This window comes from Phalangium opilio, unplaced genomic scaffold (genome assembly GCF_054372755.1).
Source record: "Phalangium opilio isolate 3A_F unplaced genomic scaffold, DU_Popi_V2 ptg000082l_1, whole genome shotgun sequence".
NCBI classification, from domain to species: Eukaryota; Metazoa; Arthropoda; class Arachnida; order Opiliones; family Phalangiidae; genus Phalangium; species Phalangium opilio.
In genome coordinates, this window is record NW_028324189.1 from 8,207,841 (window position 1) to 8,224,173 (window position 16,333).

Sequence of the window (16,333 nt, forward strand, 5' to 3'; positions counted from 1 at the left end):
GACTTTGGCATTGCAAAATGTCCTGGTGTGACATTATAATGTATCTTGCTAAAGTCTTCCCTTTAATATCTGGAAGAAATGGGACCTTCGTGCGCATGCGCCTTTCAATAAAGACGTATCGTGTGTGTATTTTACGGCAAATTAAATATTAGCCAAGGATGAGGGAAAAATAGATTAAAAACAATGTATATTATCAAAGAATAGACCAGAAATATTCATGAAATTGCCTAGGCCTACTTCTTTTGCACATCCCCATTGTTTGTAAACTGAACTAAAGTGTATAAATTCGTATTGCTATACATAGTTTTCAGACTAGGACAATTGATACCATTTACACCAGGAGGCCATACAATTTGGTTCTGCACCTTATCCGCCAAGTAGCCTGGACTACTGGTGTAAATGGTATCAATCCTCCTATGTATTAAAATTGAGAGTAGGGCAAGTTTCGTGTACTGGAGAAATGGATCGCTATGTACTATAAGTTATTTTTATTAATTAATTAAGGTATTTGATTTTAGAGGGCGACCTTGGACCGATATTTACTTTTATAAAAAAAAAACTCCGATTCCTTTCTAATGGACTCTCAACCCACGCACCATTCATTCCATTACATTCAATAGCTGAATGGATTGGGGTGTAACGCTGGAATTGCAAAGTATTTCCGACGACGCCTAATACCCGCACCTAACCAAGTTTTAATCTCAAAGGGTTACAGACACCGTCGACGATTATCATACTAAAGCCACTCTAGTCTTACCCAACAATGGGAATGCGTATACAGCTATTAGGAATCTTTGTGTATTAATTTTCTAAAAGTATCTGCAGAGTTTGTGGAACGAGCTAGATTAATTTTACCCTTCGATTAATCCATCGCGCTGCGTATTGCACCTGTGCCTTTGCTACCAACGTGCAAAGGCAGAACCAGAGATAGATTTAATTTAGAAGCAGGAATGGAGAACGATTAGTATTTACTTCAGTCTGACTCGTAGCCCAGTATAGAGCCCCTCCCTCCAACACGTAACGGAAATGGGGATGGCGAAAAATACATAATTCCTTTTTACCTCTGTCGCTGTCTTTCATACCACTCCGTCCCGTGGAAGGGGGTTCGGGACTTTGACTCGCGCCCACATTACTCTGTTTTCCATTCGTACTTCTAAAATTAAATCTATCCCTGGCAGAACCTTCTATTCTCTGATATAACGTTCAGTTCCAACCACTATTGGACCCAAGACAACCATGTTTGTCTTTGTGTGATTGATTTTATCCCTTAATGTACTGTAGGTTAATTCAGTAATAGCGTCCTTCCCCAATTAATAGTGTTAAATTTTTAATTTGGGGGTCACTTAAAAAGTTTCGAGTCGATTCTTGTGAAAGTCCAAACTCAAATAAAAGTTTGGTTGGTTTTTGAGGGAAAGGCGTGCATGCTGAGGTTCAATTTAGTGGCCTTCACCAACTAATGTTATCAAACAAACCCTAAAAGGATCTGAACTAAATAAGAGCGCAAAAAAAGAGTTCCTGGCTTGACTATATATCTCCGGAAACAATGCCATACCACGCGTGTTACTCGAGCTTAAAGGGAAAATGAAATGTCTTGACTAATTTTAATTTTTAAAAATATTAATACAGGACTTCATATCTTATCATGCCTCAAAATCGCCTTAAATAATATCAGCGTGGCTATTTCACTCTCCCTTTAGGACAGACACTCGTGATCTTTCTTTTTGCAACTGAATTATGGCGTATTTTGGATTGAGTCATTTAGAGAACAACAGCACGCGTCTTAATACTTTCTTGTTTGTGGCCTCAATTCAATCCGTTAAATTTTAATGGCCAAGTTGCCGCCCACCTGCAACACCGTAACCATTATATCATAAAAAACCGCATTGTGCGTCATGACGGCAGGCGTTTCTTGAAATCAATGAAAGTGTCCATTTTTGCCAGCACTATGTCGAGTGTGTAGGTGGGACTACAACAACAATATTTATTTAACGTTTTAACAAACTGGGTGGGCCTCGAGCGACCCTAAATGCCGGGTCAACATTTTTTCGACTTTTTAGAAATTCAATATTTATTGTTATCACGAGAATTACGAAATCTATTATTGGTTTTTTAAGAGTTTGGCTTCTAAATTTTGCAATTGTTTCCCAAAAGGTTTTGATGGGTTCAAGGAGTTTGAATTTAAAAATTTGAACTGCGCAGTTCGTGAATGTCACTTTGAATTCAGAGGTGAATATCACTTACTAAGATATACATCTTAAATCTAACTGGGTGTGTAATTGCTTTTAAGGAAATCTTCAGGTTTTATTGAGAAAATGAATTTTTCAAACGATAATTTAGTGAAATTAAAAGGCAATAAACAATTTAATTCAGGTTCTACTCGTTATTTGATTGAAGTGGGAGGAAGCGTCGATCATAAGTAACAAAACTTTAATAAGTATGACACTGAATGAAATAAGTTAATCTCCTGAGATGCATGGGTTTCAACAAGAAGTGGTATCTAGTTTATTAGGGAGAAGGTATAAGATGCCTAAGTATTCGCGCGTCATAGTCCCAGTCCCCCCTTCCAAAATACAAGGGGGGGACGTAAAAAGAGGCCGGGCTATTTCACCTCTCCTCAGTCGGAAAACAGGTAATTTCGTCATTCGCTCGCACTGACGTAAGTTTTCAAGAACCAATGAGATGCTGGTTGTAATTTAGACGCGGGGATTAACTCCCGACCTACGTTTGGACTGGAGATAAAGCTAACAATGTGGCGAATTTATACCTTCTCCCTAATAAACTAGATATCGCTTCTTGGTTTCAAGTGAAACAAAAATATTATTTCCTGGGGCCAACCCAACTTGTTGTTTGTTTGTTTATTGACCCATTAGAGTAAACATCAACTCGCTGTTTATGCTCCCTTATGTATGAGGAACAAATCTTCCTTGAGATGTTAAGCAATATTTGTCAAGTGTCATACTTGTAGGGTACACGTTACTAATGATAGGGTTAATACTTTGGCAGGGATCGTCTATTTTCCCACGGAGAAATTTAATAGTAAGGCGTTGTTCACTTTAACCCGAGATAAAAGTCACGTAAAATTACAATTTTTTGACCTTGGTACGCGATATGCTCGCTTTAAAAACCAAGTTTGAATTTCAAAGGAGATTTATCCCGTTTCAGAGGAATTCAAATATCACTCCTGCCTGTCAAGGGGCTGACTGGTTTCCTACACCCTGTACACGAAGATGGAATATGTTCCTTGACCTCGACGTGACCACGCAGCCGATAGACAGTTTTTTAGAGTAGTCATCTTTTAAGAGGTCGGCCTCAATCGTAAACTAAAGTTGTTGATTGAACCATAAGTTTATAAGATATGTTCCAAAAGTGTGACACTACCTATACTTCGTAATGCTAGAGACTCACAGCTCGAGCTAGTTCCAGCAGAACCACAACGCGAGAATTGCATGTCTACACTCGGTTAATTTTGCAGTCCATATTACTATTTAGTCTGTACAAGAAGTGATATCTAGTTTATTAGGGAGAAGGTGTAAGATGCCTAAGTATTGGCGCGCCATAGTCGCAGTCCCCCTTTCAAAATACAAGGGGGGGGGAGTAAAAAGAGGTCGAGCTATTTCGCCTCTCCTCAATCGGAAAATTCGTAATTTTCGCCATTCGCGTCGCGCTGACGTGAGTTTTCAAGAACCAATGAGATGCTGGTTGTAGTTTAGAGGCGGGGAATAACTCCGGACCCACGTTTGGACTGGAGATAAAGCTAGAAATGTGGCGAATTTATTCCTTCTCCCTTATAAACTAGATATCACTTCTTGGTCTGTACTAATCCTTTAACGTCTAAACCAGGCGTCGCTTTACCTCGAATCTATGACCTACCTCATTCACTTCATGACAAGCTCCAGTTTGTAACCAGTGACAAACTTATGGCGAACATATCTTATGAACGTATGATTTAACGTTTTGTTAGTATAGGCAAACACGGTGGAAAAAAATATATTTTTAAATTCAGTGATTTTAAAATCAAAGTGTAGAGGTTTTTTAAAACCGTTTTTGGCGACACTCGGTTAAGAAAGTGAACAGCTTGGGAGTTCAGATTGGGGGGGGGGTGGAACCGTTCTCCCGCGGTGAGATCTCAAGCTTAAAGTTGAGTACCACCACGTACGGTTCTTCCAGCCGGATCTGTCAACTGAATTCGTTATTGCTCATTGCTTTCCGGCCGTAATACAACGCGCGCGCGACGTTCCTTTTTCGTTGCTTCTTCAGAATCACCATTTATAATTTCACCGAGGGGACAGTCACTCGGTTGCACACCCTGTTATTTTTTCACGGAAAGTCGGGGAATGAGTAAACTTTTCAGGAAATTTGTAAGAATTTAACGAAGACAGACTGAAAGAATCGGTTCAAAAGTCATTAAATTTGGAGCAATTTGCGGCAACACTTTAAAGGAGTTATGTATATACTCTTGACAGATGACATTAATCGGTGTACCAGGAATCTCAGAGTGATTGTTCCCTCGAATTCCAGTCGTTTCTTGTGAAATCTAGTTACGTTTGCATTTTGAAAAAAAGAAGGAAAAAACCGCTAGTTACGTTTGCATTTTGAAAAAAAAAAGGAAAAAACCGCTATTATGCATTTTTAACACGAAAGGGTCCAACTTGAACCCCAAAATTTAACCTATTCCCCGATTTTGACTGTGATTTTTATGATTTCCTATTTCATTTCGTAATGTACAGTAAAAATCTCTTTGGAATAATTCATCGATGTATTTAAAATTTGACTTGAGTTAACGTCGCGGGGCATTTGACCTCGTGGTTCTGGGGTTAAACTGATAATCTTCATTCACTCGATAGAGTTGCTTGGTAGATTCACGCGTGCCCATGTTCTTTCTTATTACCACCAAGCGCAGGTGGCGTTCGAGCAACTAAGGCTTAAATTTACGACGAATATTTTAGTTTAAATCTATTGTAATGTAAAGTGTGTTTTAGAAGATTTGGTAATTTGCAAAGAAACTCGTAAATTCTTTGGCCAAACAGATGTTGGTATTATATTATATAATTATTGGAAATGGGTTAGGAATTTCTATTGTGACGGTGAAAGCGAAGGTGTTTTTTCTACGCATGCGTATAGGATAGAGGATCGTGTCTCGAATATTAAATGCCTTTTTATTATAAGTAAGAGCTGCCACATTTCATGTTTTATTTTTTCTTCTTACGACTTTAAGTTATTCAAACTATTTTAGTGAAAGCTTTATTCACGAGGAAATAAGTTTATATTAAAGAGAATTACGTTCTTTACGCGTGACCCCTCCCCATCCCCTACATTTAGGGGTCGGACATTCTCGTGATTTTATGCGTTAATAATGTGAAACGTGATTTCTTTCCGTTACCCCAACTAGTTATTTGCCAATCGAATTAAACTCTTGTGGAAGTGAAATTTAGCATTACAGGACAATGGATGGGAAGTAGGGAACTTATAGCTACTATGTAACTTCTACAACGTAAATAATATGTTTTGATCTCCAGTTATGACGATGATTAAATCAGTTTGACGATATTATTTTGTTTGTTTCTGTTTTTGCGAAAGGAACGAGGCGAGGGGTAAACCTTCTCGCAGTATATTTTGAAATCCATTCGGAATTGCGAACCAAAAACAAAGTATTTGTCAATTTCCTAGTTTGACGAAGGAGTAGTGACGTGGCCCTCGGAAAACCCTTTTTAGCCTCGTCATTTTATTTGTAAAAATTAGTTTATTGTAACAAACATATTATTGCGGAAAGTTTGAATTGCAAATGATTCAAGTTCCCAAAATTTTCCATAGCAGTCAAGTTTATTCGCTTGAATCGGTCAAAGTTTCGGTAAATGCGACTGCGAGACCCAAAGGTTGTTTAGTATAATTAATACTTGCGTCAAGTGTCGGTCGGTTGTGCCTATCGCCTTTGCCTTCCATGTTTAATTACGATGATTGTCATTTTGATGAAGTTGTGCGAGTCGTTCTACAAATGTAGCAGATATTGTTTCGCTCGTGTTGTTCATGTTGGTAAGTCTGTGCTGTTTAACAACAACTTACAACCTTCCAACAATCGTAAGATCTTCTTCTCGTTGAATTCTTTGCTAATATCTATTTGATAATCTTTTGCAATTGAGGGTTTAGGCTTAATAAAAAGTCGGGATGCAGTGTGACGATCTTTGTCAAACTTAAATATGTTAATAACCTTCAAAGAGCGTTAGACTTTGGCTGTATTATAAATGGATGCATGTACCTTTTGAGAACTGTGTCATTGATGAACTCGATTAATTTATTTCTTCTTCCGAAAATAATTTTAATTTGGGTCAGATAATTTTTGCAATTAAATTCACGAGGTCGCTATATCCATTTCATTATTTCATATTATTTACGAGGTTCTAACCCTCATGGGAATTCAACACTGTTAAATTATCATCGGCCATAAATTGATAGGGGATTGACTCCATTTACACGTACATACGCATGCTAGGGAGTCACGTTAACCGAGGTAGTAATCACTCCCTCAACAGTTAATTGTTCTTGGCGCGATTTTGATCTCTATCTTCGTGAGCTTTAACATTATTATGGCAGTGATTGTCCCCTCGTTTGTCGGGGTCGTGCGAAAGTGGAATCCTGATCCCTGTTGAGGCCTCACACCCCCGGAAACACCTGCATTTTTTGTTTAGAACTATAATAATTCCCTGAATTAAGTGAAAGTTGTGGGATACAATGTATAAGTTGTAATAGCCCAAAAATGAAAATTCATATTTAATTTATAAATATTTATTTTTGTCCAGGTTCATTGATGACGTCAACCTCATGTGTGACGATGGAGAATGTTTGCGGGGAGGGGGACGAGAAGGAGGTCTCTCCCCCTCCCCCTCTACCTCTCCCGGTGACCATTAGCCAAGTTGACCAAGATCTCCTACATTCGAGGACAGCCATACTTACAGGTATCGTAACACCGAAACAAGTTCTTTTTTTCACTTAAAGCGAGTGTCGGCTCGGCTATGATTTACTTAAAAAAAATGTCACTAGCTTAGCCCTCATATATAAGTTCTGATTGGTTCCTACCTTTGGAAACGGTTAAATTTGTGTGTGGAATATTAGCCAGCATGTTACGGCCGCCAAAGAAGCCGATATTTGCTTTAAAAACTAATTTAGGTCTTTGCATGTCAAGGAATTGAGTAGTTAGTTAGAGGAGGCTGTTATAGTTAGATAATGGTATTATAGGAATCAGTGCGACTATCGTATCTCTAACACAACGTCCAAACTGAACAGCGTAACTTGTTTTTACTTTAAATTAAAGCTAACGGGAAAGGGGAAGTATTTTTAGAACTTTTTAATATTTTGTTGATAAATTTTTGAAATATTTTCAAGGGGGCCCCGATCATTTTGCGGTCGGGTTAATTTTATAAAAAGCGCAAGAATGTTTCGTTTAAGCTGAGGTTATCTTTTCAGGTTCACGGGACAAATGCGGTAGGAGCCTGGTATTTCTGTTCCCCGGGAATTTGCCAAACCAAAATATCGTCCAACACACACTCGTGCCGTCCAAACTAGCGGAGCTCCTCCGTTATTTTGCCAAGATTACCAAGTAAGACATTTTATAAATCTGATATCCCCGCGACATCCGTTTTAAAATAGCTAAAGAATCGAAAAACCCTAACCGCGCTCAAAGGAACAATGAACCGTATGGAATCTAAGTATTTTTGTATAATTATAGCGTCAAAATGTTTACCTAATTTACAATAACAAGTTGTTGCAGTTCCTTGTCCCTTTATGTGTCGACTGATTATAATATTTAAACGTTTTTTATGGATATATTTTTAGATCGGAAATTGCCAAGAAAGGTTTAGTCATTTTGGTGGATTTGAGTTGTGAAGCTTCCATTGACTCCTTACCTCTTATAGACAACGTCATCGACATATTTCAAGTAAGCTACTTTCTCGTTTTTTGTTACTTACTATTTTCGACACTTTTGCGTCGTTTTTCATAATGAATCCTGTGATGGTTTTGTGTTTCTGCATGGTGTTAGGCGAACGACGAGGTCTGTATCGAGCGCGTCTTGCTTTGGACGCCTTCAAGAGCTGAACAAGAACAGAATGAGGAGACATTATGTAGCAGCCCTTTCCCAAAGAGCCAAGTGTCATGGGAGATGGTCAAAAGTGGGCAGGAATTGTCAAGGTTCGTCAATGAAGATCAACTTGTAAAAGAATTCGGTGGCAGCTACGGTTACGATCATCAAGAATGGATTGGATTTAGAAAAGTAAGAACGAAGAATTTTACTCAACAGCTTGAAACATTTAGTTCCGTACTGAGAGATAAATATTGATGTGTCCATTGGGTTTTCATTGATAGTTCGTGGAACCGTTTGTTAACGGGTGTCGTCTGTCGAGTCGACATCTGGTTGGCGTCATGCGGGAATTGTCGGCTGGAGTGGATGGGACCGGAGTTGGAGACGCCGCGGCAACCCGACGCTTGATTGAGGGACAAAAACGTCACATTCACTCTACTTATCAAGATGAGCAGCTGCGTCATCTCGACGAAGAAGGCGAGACCATCTTGAGGGAGTTGACGCATTACAGCGCCGGAGCACCCAACAACCAACATTACAAGTATGACAACCTTTCATTCATTCCACCGGCAAAACGATTGCTTCCCTACGATTGAAGACCCTTTGAAAGCGTTTGCCATAGTACCACGTTGCTTGTCTACCCTTTACCCGCTGTTGAGTCTAGGACGCAGGATACTAAGTTGCAGACGAGTCACTTTTAGGAACTAGTCTTTCTTGCGATATTTTCCAGTTTTCCCATGAATTCAAACCAACAGTATGGCCGTGTTAAGCTTATATCCTCCCACAGTCTAAATTTTTCAACTGGGTTGAACTTAACCTGGGTTATTAATGGAGACTGTCTTTGTCGTTGTCTATAGGGAAGCGTTGGAACACAGTGGTGCCCTTTACGGAGAATTACGTCGTTCCATGAACGAGTTGCGCAAATTGGCCGAGAAGCGATTGAAGAGCCTGGAAGAATGTCTGCGTCTCAAAACATTGGCCGAAGAATCTAGTCAGGTAATAAATTTTGACAATGGATTATTAGTGAATGCTCATTGAAGACAATCAATTATTTCCGCGAAAAGAAAAAACGTTTAGTCTATGCGTAATTTACATAATGGTAATGTAGGGTTGTCAACCCCTTCTCATAGAGTCTACATCAGACAAAGGCTGATAAGTGCTATTACTCTGTAAAACATTTGTTTAATGAATGAGGAAGAGAATGAACTATTATTGAATTGTTTAAAAGTCGACCTTTACGAGAACAGTTAGTTTGATTGCTTATTGTACGCGATGCTCATAAGGAACTTTCTTACGTTACAAGTACGGGAGATCAGATCACGCGATAAGTAAAATCATACCCATATTCGCAAATTAACTGTTAAAGGCAATAACATTTATCGAGTTAGATTAGAAATTAATGCAAAAATCATTAAGAAATTCCATTATTGTTATTTTATTTTTGGAAATCTCAAATGTCATCGCGCCTTGACACGATGTTCATAGTTGCGTATGACATTTATAAGCCTTTGCTTAATCTCTCTATTATTGATTAGAAATATATATTATTGAATGTCGTACTTAGCTTCTTTCTTGTCATCGTTGAGGTTCCGACAATATTTGTGGCGCCGGAAACGACAGGTCCCGTTATGATATCGTCTCCATCCCGACCTTCTATTTATTAGTCGGAATTTAATTCTATTCCTCAAAGATCGCAACGTCCGCTTCATAATGAGAGGCCTTGAAATTTCCTCACTCCCAATATCTTCCAATATGTCGTTATATATTTATCACTTGAATCATGCATGAATGCATTCGTGTTACTTAGAATATTCTCTCTTTAAGGGGGTCCGTTTGGGCTTTGCTTAGCAGCTCGAGTTATTCATTGCAGATGGCGAGCTTGTCTCCCTAATCTTTATAAAATTATAATCTCCAGGATTTTTTAGTCCGCCACGAAAACGAATAAATCATCTCTCTACTCCCTCTTTACATCTACCGAGATACGAAGTCCTACTAGTCTTAAGACATCTTCAGACGATACTTATAAACCCAGGAATACATACAGCTAGTAGGAATGATAATGTAGCCATTTTCACTCAACGTATCTTGGAGGATTTTGTGAGAAGAGCTAGATTTATCATTATGTATGACGAATTTTCCCTCTCGAATAATGTATACGAAATCTAACGCGTGCATCGGACCCCGCGTTGGTACAGGCCAATGAATTCATAGGCAAGAAAGACGTCAGAATTATGAGACCGGGGGTGACGGATAGTAACTTCATTTTCAAGCCCGGCCCACAAAACCAGCATAGAATTTAATATGGGACACAATGATTCCTAATATCTGCATCTATTCTTTGTTATGCTACACCTAAACGACTGTGCGAATTGCATTTCATTCTCCCTTTAAGAAGGCGTATTATATTAATTCGGGTTTATCTTTTTTTTTCTGGTGTCTCTGCGGAGTCGAGGCGATATTACAATATAATATGATAGGGGTTTGTCTGAGGGAGGGTTCGTTGTTATTATCTGTTAGTTAATAAACCGTGTAAGCTTCGTTCTTCTTCCATCCCTCCCCATCTTTATTACTCTTTTGTGTCACGATGAATCTTAATTTTTCTCGCTGCCTCTGGAGCGCGATCTTAGTAAACCCTCCTTGACTCAGTCGCTACTCTTGTTTTACCGTGCTCGGACGCAAATTGGATACTTAAAAATTCATAGCAGCCAAGGGTCCGCGGTGAAAACGGCTCGACCAGTGATTATGTTTCAGTTTTGATAAAGTGACACGTGTCCTTGCTTTTTATGGATTTTGCAAGGGAACTGATTATGAATAAAATTTCTTCGTAACAATTTCAAATCCGCGACTATACCGTTATTGGATGATGGTGGTAAAAGATGCTATATTGGAGAGATAAACTGTAGCCTTCAATATTAATTATTTACAATTAACCTTTGGAGTTTGTCTGCCGTCTAAGCGACTTTCAGGAAGTTGTAGGCAGTAATTTCATAGATTAGTTACGTGGCTCGTGTTTTCTTACCGTTACCAACCATGAAGTAAAGAAAGTACGGAATAAACTGCACAATTTGTCAAATTTAAGAATGATCACTGGCTAGCCGCGGTGATTTTCCGTGTTTCAAATATTTAAAGTGTGTTCATCGTGTGTCATGATGGGATCAAGTTGATTTATGGGTGGAATTAAGAAGGGGAGAGTACCACTGCCACAGAAACCCCTGGAAACCCCCACCACTACGACGATCATCTGCGCCAGTGCGAATAAAAACCATCATCAGAATGGCGGTGGAGGGCGTTTCAAGCGCATTAAGAAACTGGGGTCCATGTTTTTGTGGCATCTCCTCAAAGGAGAGAGAGGAAGTGGTATCGGAAGTAGCCTGCAGTCCCCGCTCCGACTGGCACCCTTAGTGAACAATGCCGAAAAGGTTAGACCAATCATCTTCAATCACTCTAGGATTACGCAGCTAGGATTATGTAGTTCATTGTAGCGTCGACGGGGTTTGTGAAGAGGGGGCCCCTATTTGCCTGACGAAACGTCGTTTGTGGCTTTGTTAGCTTCAATTTTCAAATATAGGCGATAATTTTCATCCATCTGGAAACGGTGCGGTGCTGGTGTAATCCAGTAATAGTTTCGTGCCTCGTATTAACCATTAGCATGGATAAATAATTCAAGTAAGATTTGCTGGATACTCCAATGCTTAGTTATTAAAATCGGAATTGAAGTAACTCCGTGAAACTTAGTTGACGTTACTAAATTCACCCCGCTACGTCACAAACGCGCGCGTCACGCTAGTTCCCGCCATTTTAGATAAGGATCGAAAGAAATGTTCATAGATCGTGTTTTAGTTTAAGTTAGTAATCCAGCAAATGCAGCTTTTTTTATTATTTATCCATGACTCTATCTTGAAAAGTTCTTCGAATCTTTGTTGTAAAGGTGCCGGAAACAAGTGTAAATCAATGGAATTCAAATTATCCTAAATTCTTTTAGTTTTGAGAATATAATGCGCGTTTCATATTCATCCACACGTTCCCCAAATATTATTTAAAACCCTGTCTCGCGTTTTGGAGCCCGTCCATATACAATTACACACATACATTTTAAAACACTCTCAAGGCAAACTCTCACAACAATCGTTTGTAGAAAAACTTTTTGAGCTCTTCAAAAAGAGGAAGCGTCATGCATATCCTGATTTAGGAAGTATTCAATTTATTTCCTGACTTCGGTGTATAAATGAATTGTTAAGAATATATTTTGGAGGACTTCAAATGATCCGTAGCAGAGTAAATGTGAACCAGGTCAGGGAAAGTCAGGGAATTTTAAAAAATTTCGTAAAGGAGTAAGGGAATTTTATATTAGTGGGAAAACAGAAAATATGTTGGGTTTACGAAACAGTTATAATAAGGTTGAAGGTTCCAGCGTTGCGCGATAAAATAAATGTTTTGATTTTTTTTTGAAACATATACTGTTAACATTGACAACTTTTCGCCTAAAAATGGAAAATCACAGGAATATGCCTTGAAAACCTGGAAAATTCATGGAATTTGAAACTCCAACTTTTGACGCAACTCTCTGATATGTAAACTTGAATTATATCGGGGATCGGTGACACTGACACGGTTCCTTTAAAATTCTCAACTTCCTTTGTGTGTAGTTAGTTGGTGGATCGTATTTCTCTTATATCTTGTTTATGTAGAGGTTTCTCAAGATAATCTAGGAACAACATTACAAAGTCACGCTTAGATCGTAGTTTCTTATCGCTAGGCGTTTCATCTAGACACTCGATCCACCACCGCCAATTGACCCCAAAGGACTTCCAGTTATTGAACTTATCTGGCTTCAGCTTCCCTTCAAAATTATACCACTCTTTCTTACGTAATATACTGTCTATAAACAGCCCGCTTATACTTAACAACTAATTATTGGAAACATCATTTAAAGGGAGCGTGAAATGAGAAAACAGATGATTTTTATTATCTTTATTAAGGCTCAAAAATATTAATAATATTCACCAAAACATCGACCGATTCGACCATTTTTCAGGATTTTTTTTCATCTCGCGTTCCCGTCTTTAATTGGATGAAACCTTGACCAATGAGAGCAATGGTTCGATTTCGCGATAAAATACTGAATAAAACTGAACGAATTCATTTTGTGTCTTTCAAGCCTAAATAATTTTCGTCAACTTTGAAACTTGTCAACGCAAATGATTTTATTGTTTTTATTATGAAGGTATCCCCTGAGTTAGCCCTCAATCTAACCATTACTTAGAACTTTATGGTAACTAATTTTGAAGGTAACTAAACTCGGAGCTATGGCTATAGCTATAGTGTGTCAGTCATGGAAGGTAGTTGGTTGTTTTGGGGGCGCACCTGCCCGCGTTCCGCTTTAATCACGACCTAGGGGAATTCTTAATTTAATCATTCTTCAAGCACGATCACCAGCTACAATTAACCACCATCTCCCAATACGAAGCACCCTTTTCAAGTCGTTACTTTTCCCATTTGGCTCTTCCATCAAAGTCACGAGAATCTAAAGAAATTTCTAATAGTTGAGGACGTGTAGATGCCTCTTAACTTCGTTTAGTTTTGTAGATGAGCAAAGGGCGACCGAGCCAAATACAAGGACTTACTGTTTTTCGGAACCTGGCAAGCGTACTTCCGGAAGTTCAAGGCCTATCTAAATAATTAATAAGTCCATCGTGTTTTTAGGAATCTTACTATTGCTATTAATTATTCAAGATAATTTACTGAGTAGCTCCGTGAAGCAACGACATTGGAAACATTTTTAGATTGTAGCCTATCTGTCGTTTCATTTATCGTTCTCTTTCTTGAAAATAATTTTTAATGATGATTAAAGTTCTTAGTAATGTATTGCAACAGTATTTTAATTAATTAATTTTTGTATTTCTACCACTTGCCACCAGGTGTTATCGTGGTTATGTCGTCGAGGCGAGGAATCTCTTTGCAAACACCAAGTGGTAGCCGACTCTCTACCGGCCATCAAACATCAAGAAGAACAGTTCGAGAAATTCTACTTCCTGGCTATGGTAATTAAATTATTACAAATACTGCAAAATTCTCTACTATGTCGATAATGCCTCTATAGGGATTTAATTATCTGACATCAAAAATTGGAAGTGTATGATAACGAGAAGAAGTACTTAAGTTAATTCTCGCTTATCTTATTGTTAATATTAATCAAGGTGTGATAAAATTTGGTTGATTTATTGAATTAGGTTAAAACATCGCAACAATAAGTGTCAATTTAAGATCTTTTCCATTATGACAATGGAAAGTCTCGTACTTATTGTTAGTGTGTTACTTTTAGTTAAATCTACAGTCATTATTGTCAATTCGTATTTGTTATCTAGTCACCGATTATAAGTAAAAGGCGTTAAAATAAATAGGTTAACAAATTACTTGTAAGTGCTATTGATACGAGGGTTGATTGGGACCGCCCTATGAGGTCAAGGACCTTTGTGTTAATATAAACTGTCTTTGTAAAAAAACTATGGGGAAAATTTAATTGACTGAGGTCCAGATATTATTTTTAAAATTTTTAAAAATAATATCTTATTTTTTTTTTCTCCAAAATTCCATTTCACCATGAAATTTTTGATCTACTTTCTGTACCCCTGGTACCCTTCTGGTTTCTTAACCCGGTCGTGGTACTTAATGCGCTTTATTTAATATTTCATTTCTTAGCGTCAAATCGAGAAAGGCAACGATTTATTAGAAGAAGCTGCTCTGGTCAGTCCGCCAGGGAAGAAGTCAAAAGAGGAGTCTAACGTCCGTTTGGAGACATCCTCCCGCGAATCCGCAAACGATGTCCAAGAACTGACTTCCTCCTTGAAGGAGAGACTTCACAGTTTCTCGGAAAGGCTGGAAGAAACGAGGGAACGTCTTGAAGACACTGCCAAATGCTACCATCTACTCGATCAGGTCAGTAAACATTTTGAAACCTTTGGAATAAGGTACTGGTTAGATAAGTGTTTTCCAAAGTTACGACACGTCAATATGGTGCATATTTCCACGTGATGCCTTCTAGAGACAGTTTCAGTATTTATAGGCCCAAAACGATTTAAAATTTCCCCTTGGCATATCAGTAATATGATGTCAATGACGCTAAATTTGAAAGTTGTTCCGTAATTACTTTCGTTAGGTTTATTCATGGGCTCTGAACACGATGAAGTTCATCTCGGAGATGAAATTGGAACGAGTAACGTCATCAGAATATCAGGACATTATTGGATGGACACGAGCCTTGGACGCATACGTAGACGAGCATCCGCCTATCGCCGACGAAGTCTTCCGCGAGATGATTCTTCTAGCCAAAGCATCCTCGCCAACGCAAACGGCCAAACTCCTTCAACAATGTCAGGTAATTAACCTCGTGGCTTCTGGCAAATATAACATTAGTCAAGCGCAGAAAGTGTCGAGACTTGGTAAAGGTAGTAAACATCATACTGGGCACAGTTCTTCCTATATTCCTTTATTATTAAGAGCTTGTATGGTCAGATATGGAGTATATAGTTTGGCGCTACCTGACTCGCCCACCAAGCTGTTCTACTACAGGTTATTTTACAGACAGCATTTAGATCATGGGTAGGCGAACTAGAACTGTGCCTAGTCACCTGAACGTGGGAGAACGACTTAAAAGTTCATGGCTCTCTTTACTTTCAAGTAAACCGCGGCCCTCGTTTTGAGGAAACCATAACTTAATGAAATTTCTAATCAAACATTTTGAATCTTATGTCAATTTCTCAATAAGGGTAGGTTTAATATTTTATGAGGCATACATTAAGGAAGTAAATTTAAAAGTGAAAGCTATAGATAATTTTAATTAAATGTTTTCGTTAAACAATTAAGGGGGATGTTCTTTTTGGGTGATATCTAGTCGAAAACACTCTATGACATTTTGCCTATAAGGGACACTCTTTTCGAGTTATGTTTGGAGTGTTTTACGAATGGCCCCTTAAGATTAACGTGACAATCTGAAACCCAATGCATAATGAAATCGTAGTCGCGTAGAAAGAACTTAGTTATCACGTCAGTCAACCAGGCACGTTACTGCCCACTCTATTTATTAAGCAGTGCACTTGTTTTTACCTAAATATTGTAATAATCGAGTGGGCTATCTTTCAAAGGGTCAACGACTACTTGTATTGCATCCCAGCTGACATTAAACTTGTTAATGTGAATAGAGTATATGTCTTGAGAAACCGAATTTTTTTTAAATTAAAAATAATCGTTAGGCTTAGTTTAGCA

General features: G+C 38.4%; 1 protein-coding gene across 2 annotated transcripts in view; it reads left to right on the forward strand.

Annotated features, from left to right (window-relative positions):
- LOC149651387 (uncharacterized) overlaps window positions 1-16,333 on the forward strand; it is a 61,833-nt gene that overhangs the window by 40,686 nt on the left and 4,814 nt on the right. For both annotated transcript variants that reach the window (XM_089848256.1, XM_089848257.1), the window contains exons 6-14: window positions 6,795-6,950; window positions 7,459-7,591; window positions 7,828-7,930; window positions 8,033-8,263; window positions 8,356-8,612; window positions 8,929-9,067; window positions 13,990-14,112; window positions 14,771-15,007; window positions 15,228-15,446. In XM_089848256.1, coding sequence (XP_089704382.1) covers window positions 6,795-6,950; window positions 7,459-7,591; window positions 7,828-7,930; window positions 8,033-8,263; window positions 8,356-8,612; window positions 8,929-9,067; window positions 13,990-14,112; window positions 14,771-15,007; window positions 15,228-15,446 — 1,598 coding nt within the window. The remainder of the gene's footprint in view (window positions 1-6,794; window positions 6,951-7,458; window positions 7,592-7,827; window positions 7,931-8,032; window positions 8,264-8,355; window positions 8,613-8,928; window positions 9,068-13,989; window positions 14,113-14,770; window positions 15,008-15,227; window positions 15,447-16,333) is intronic.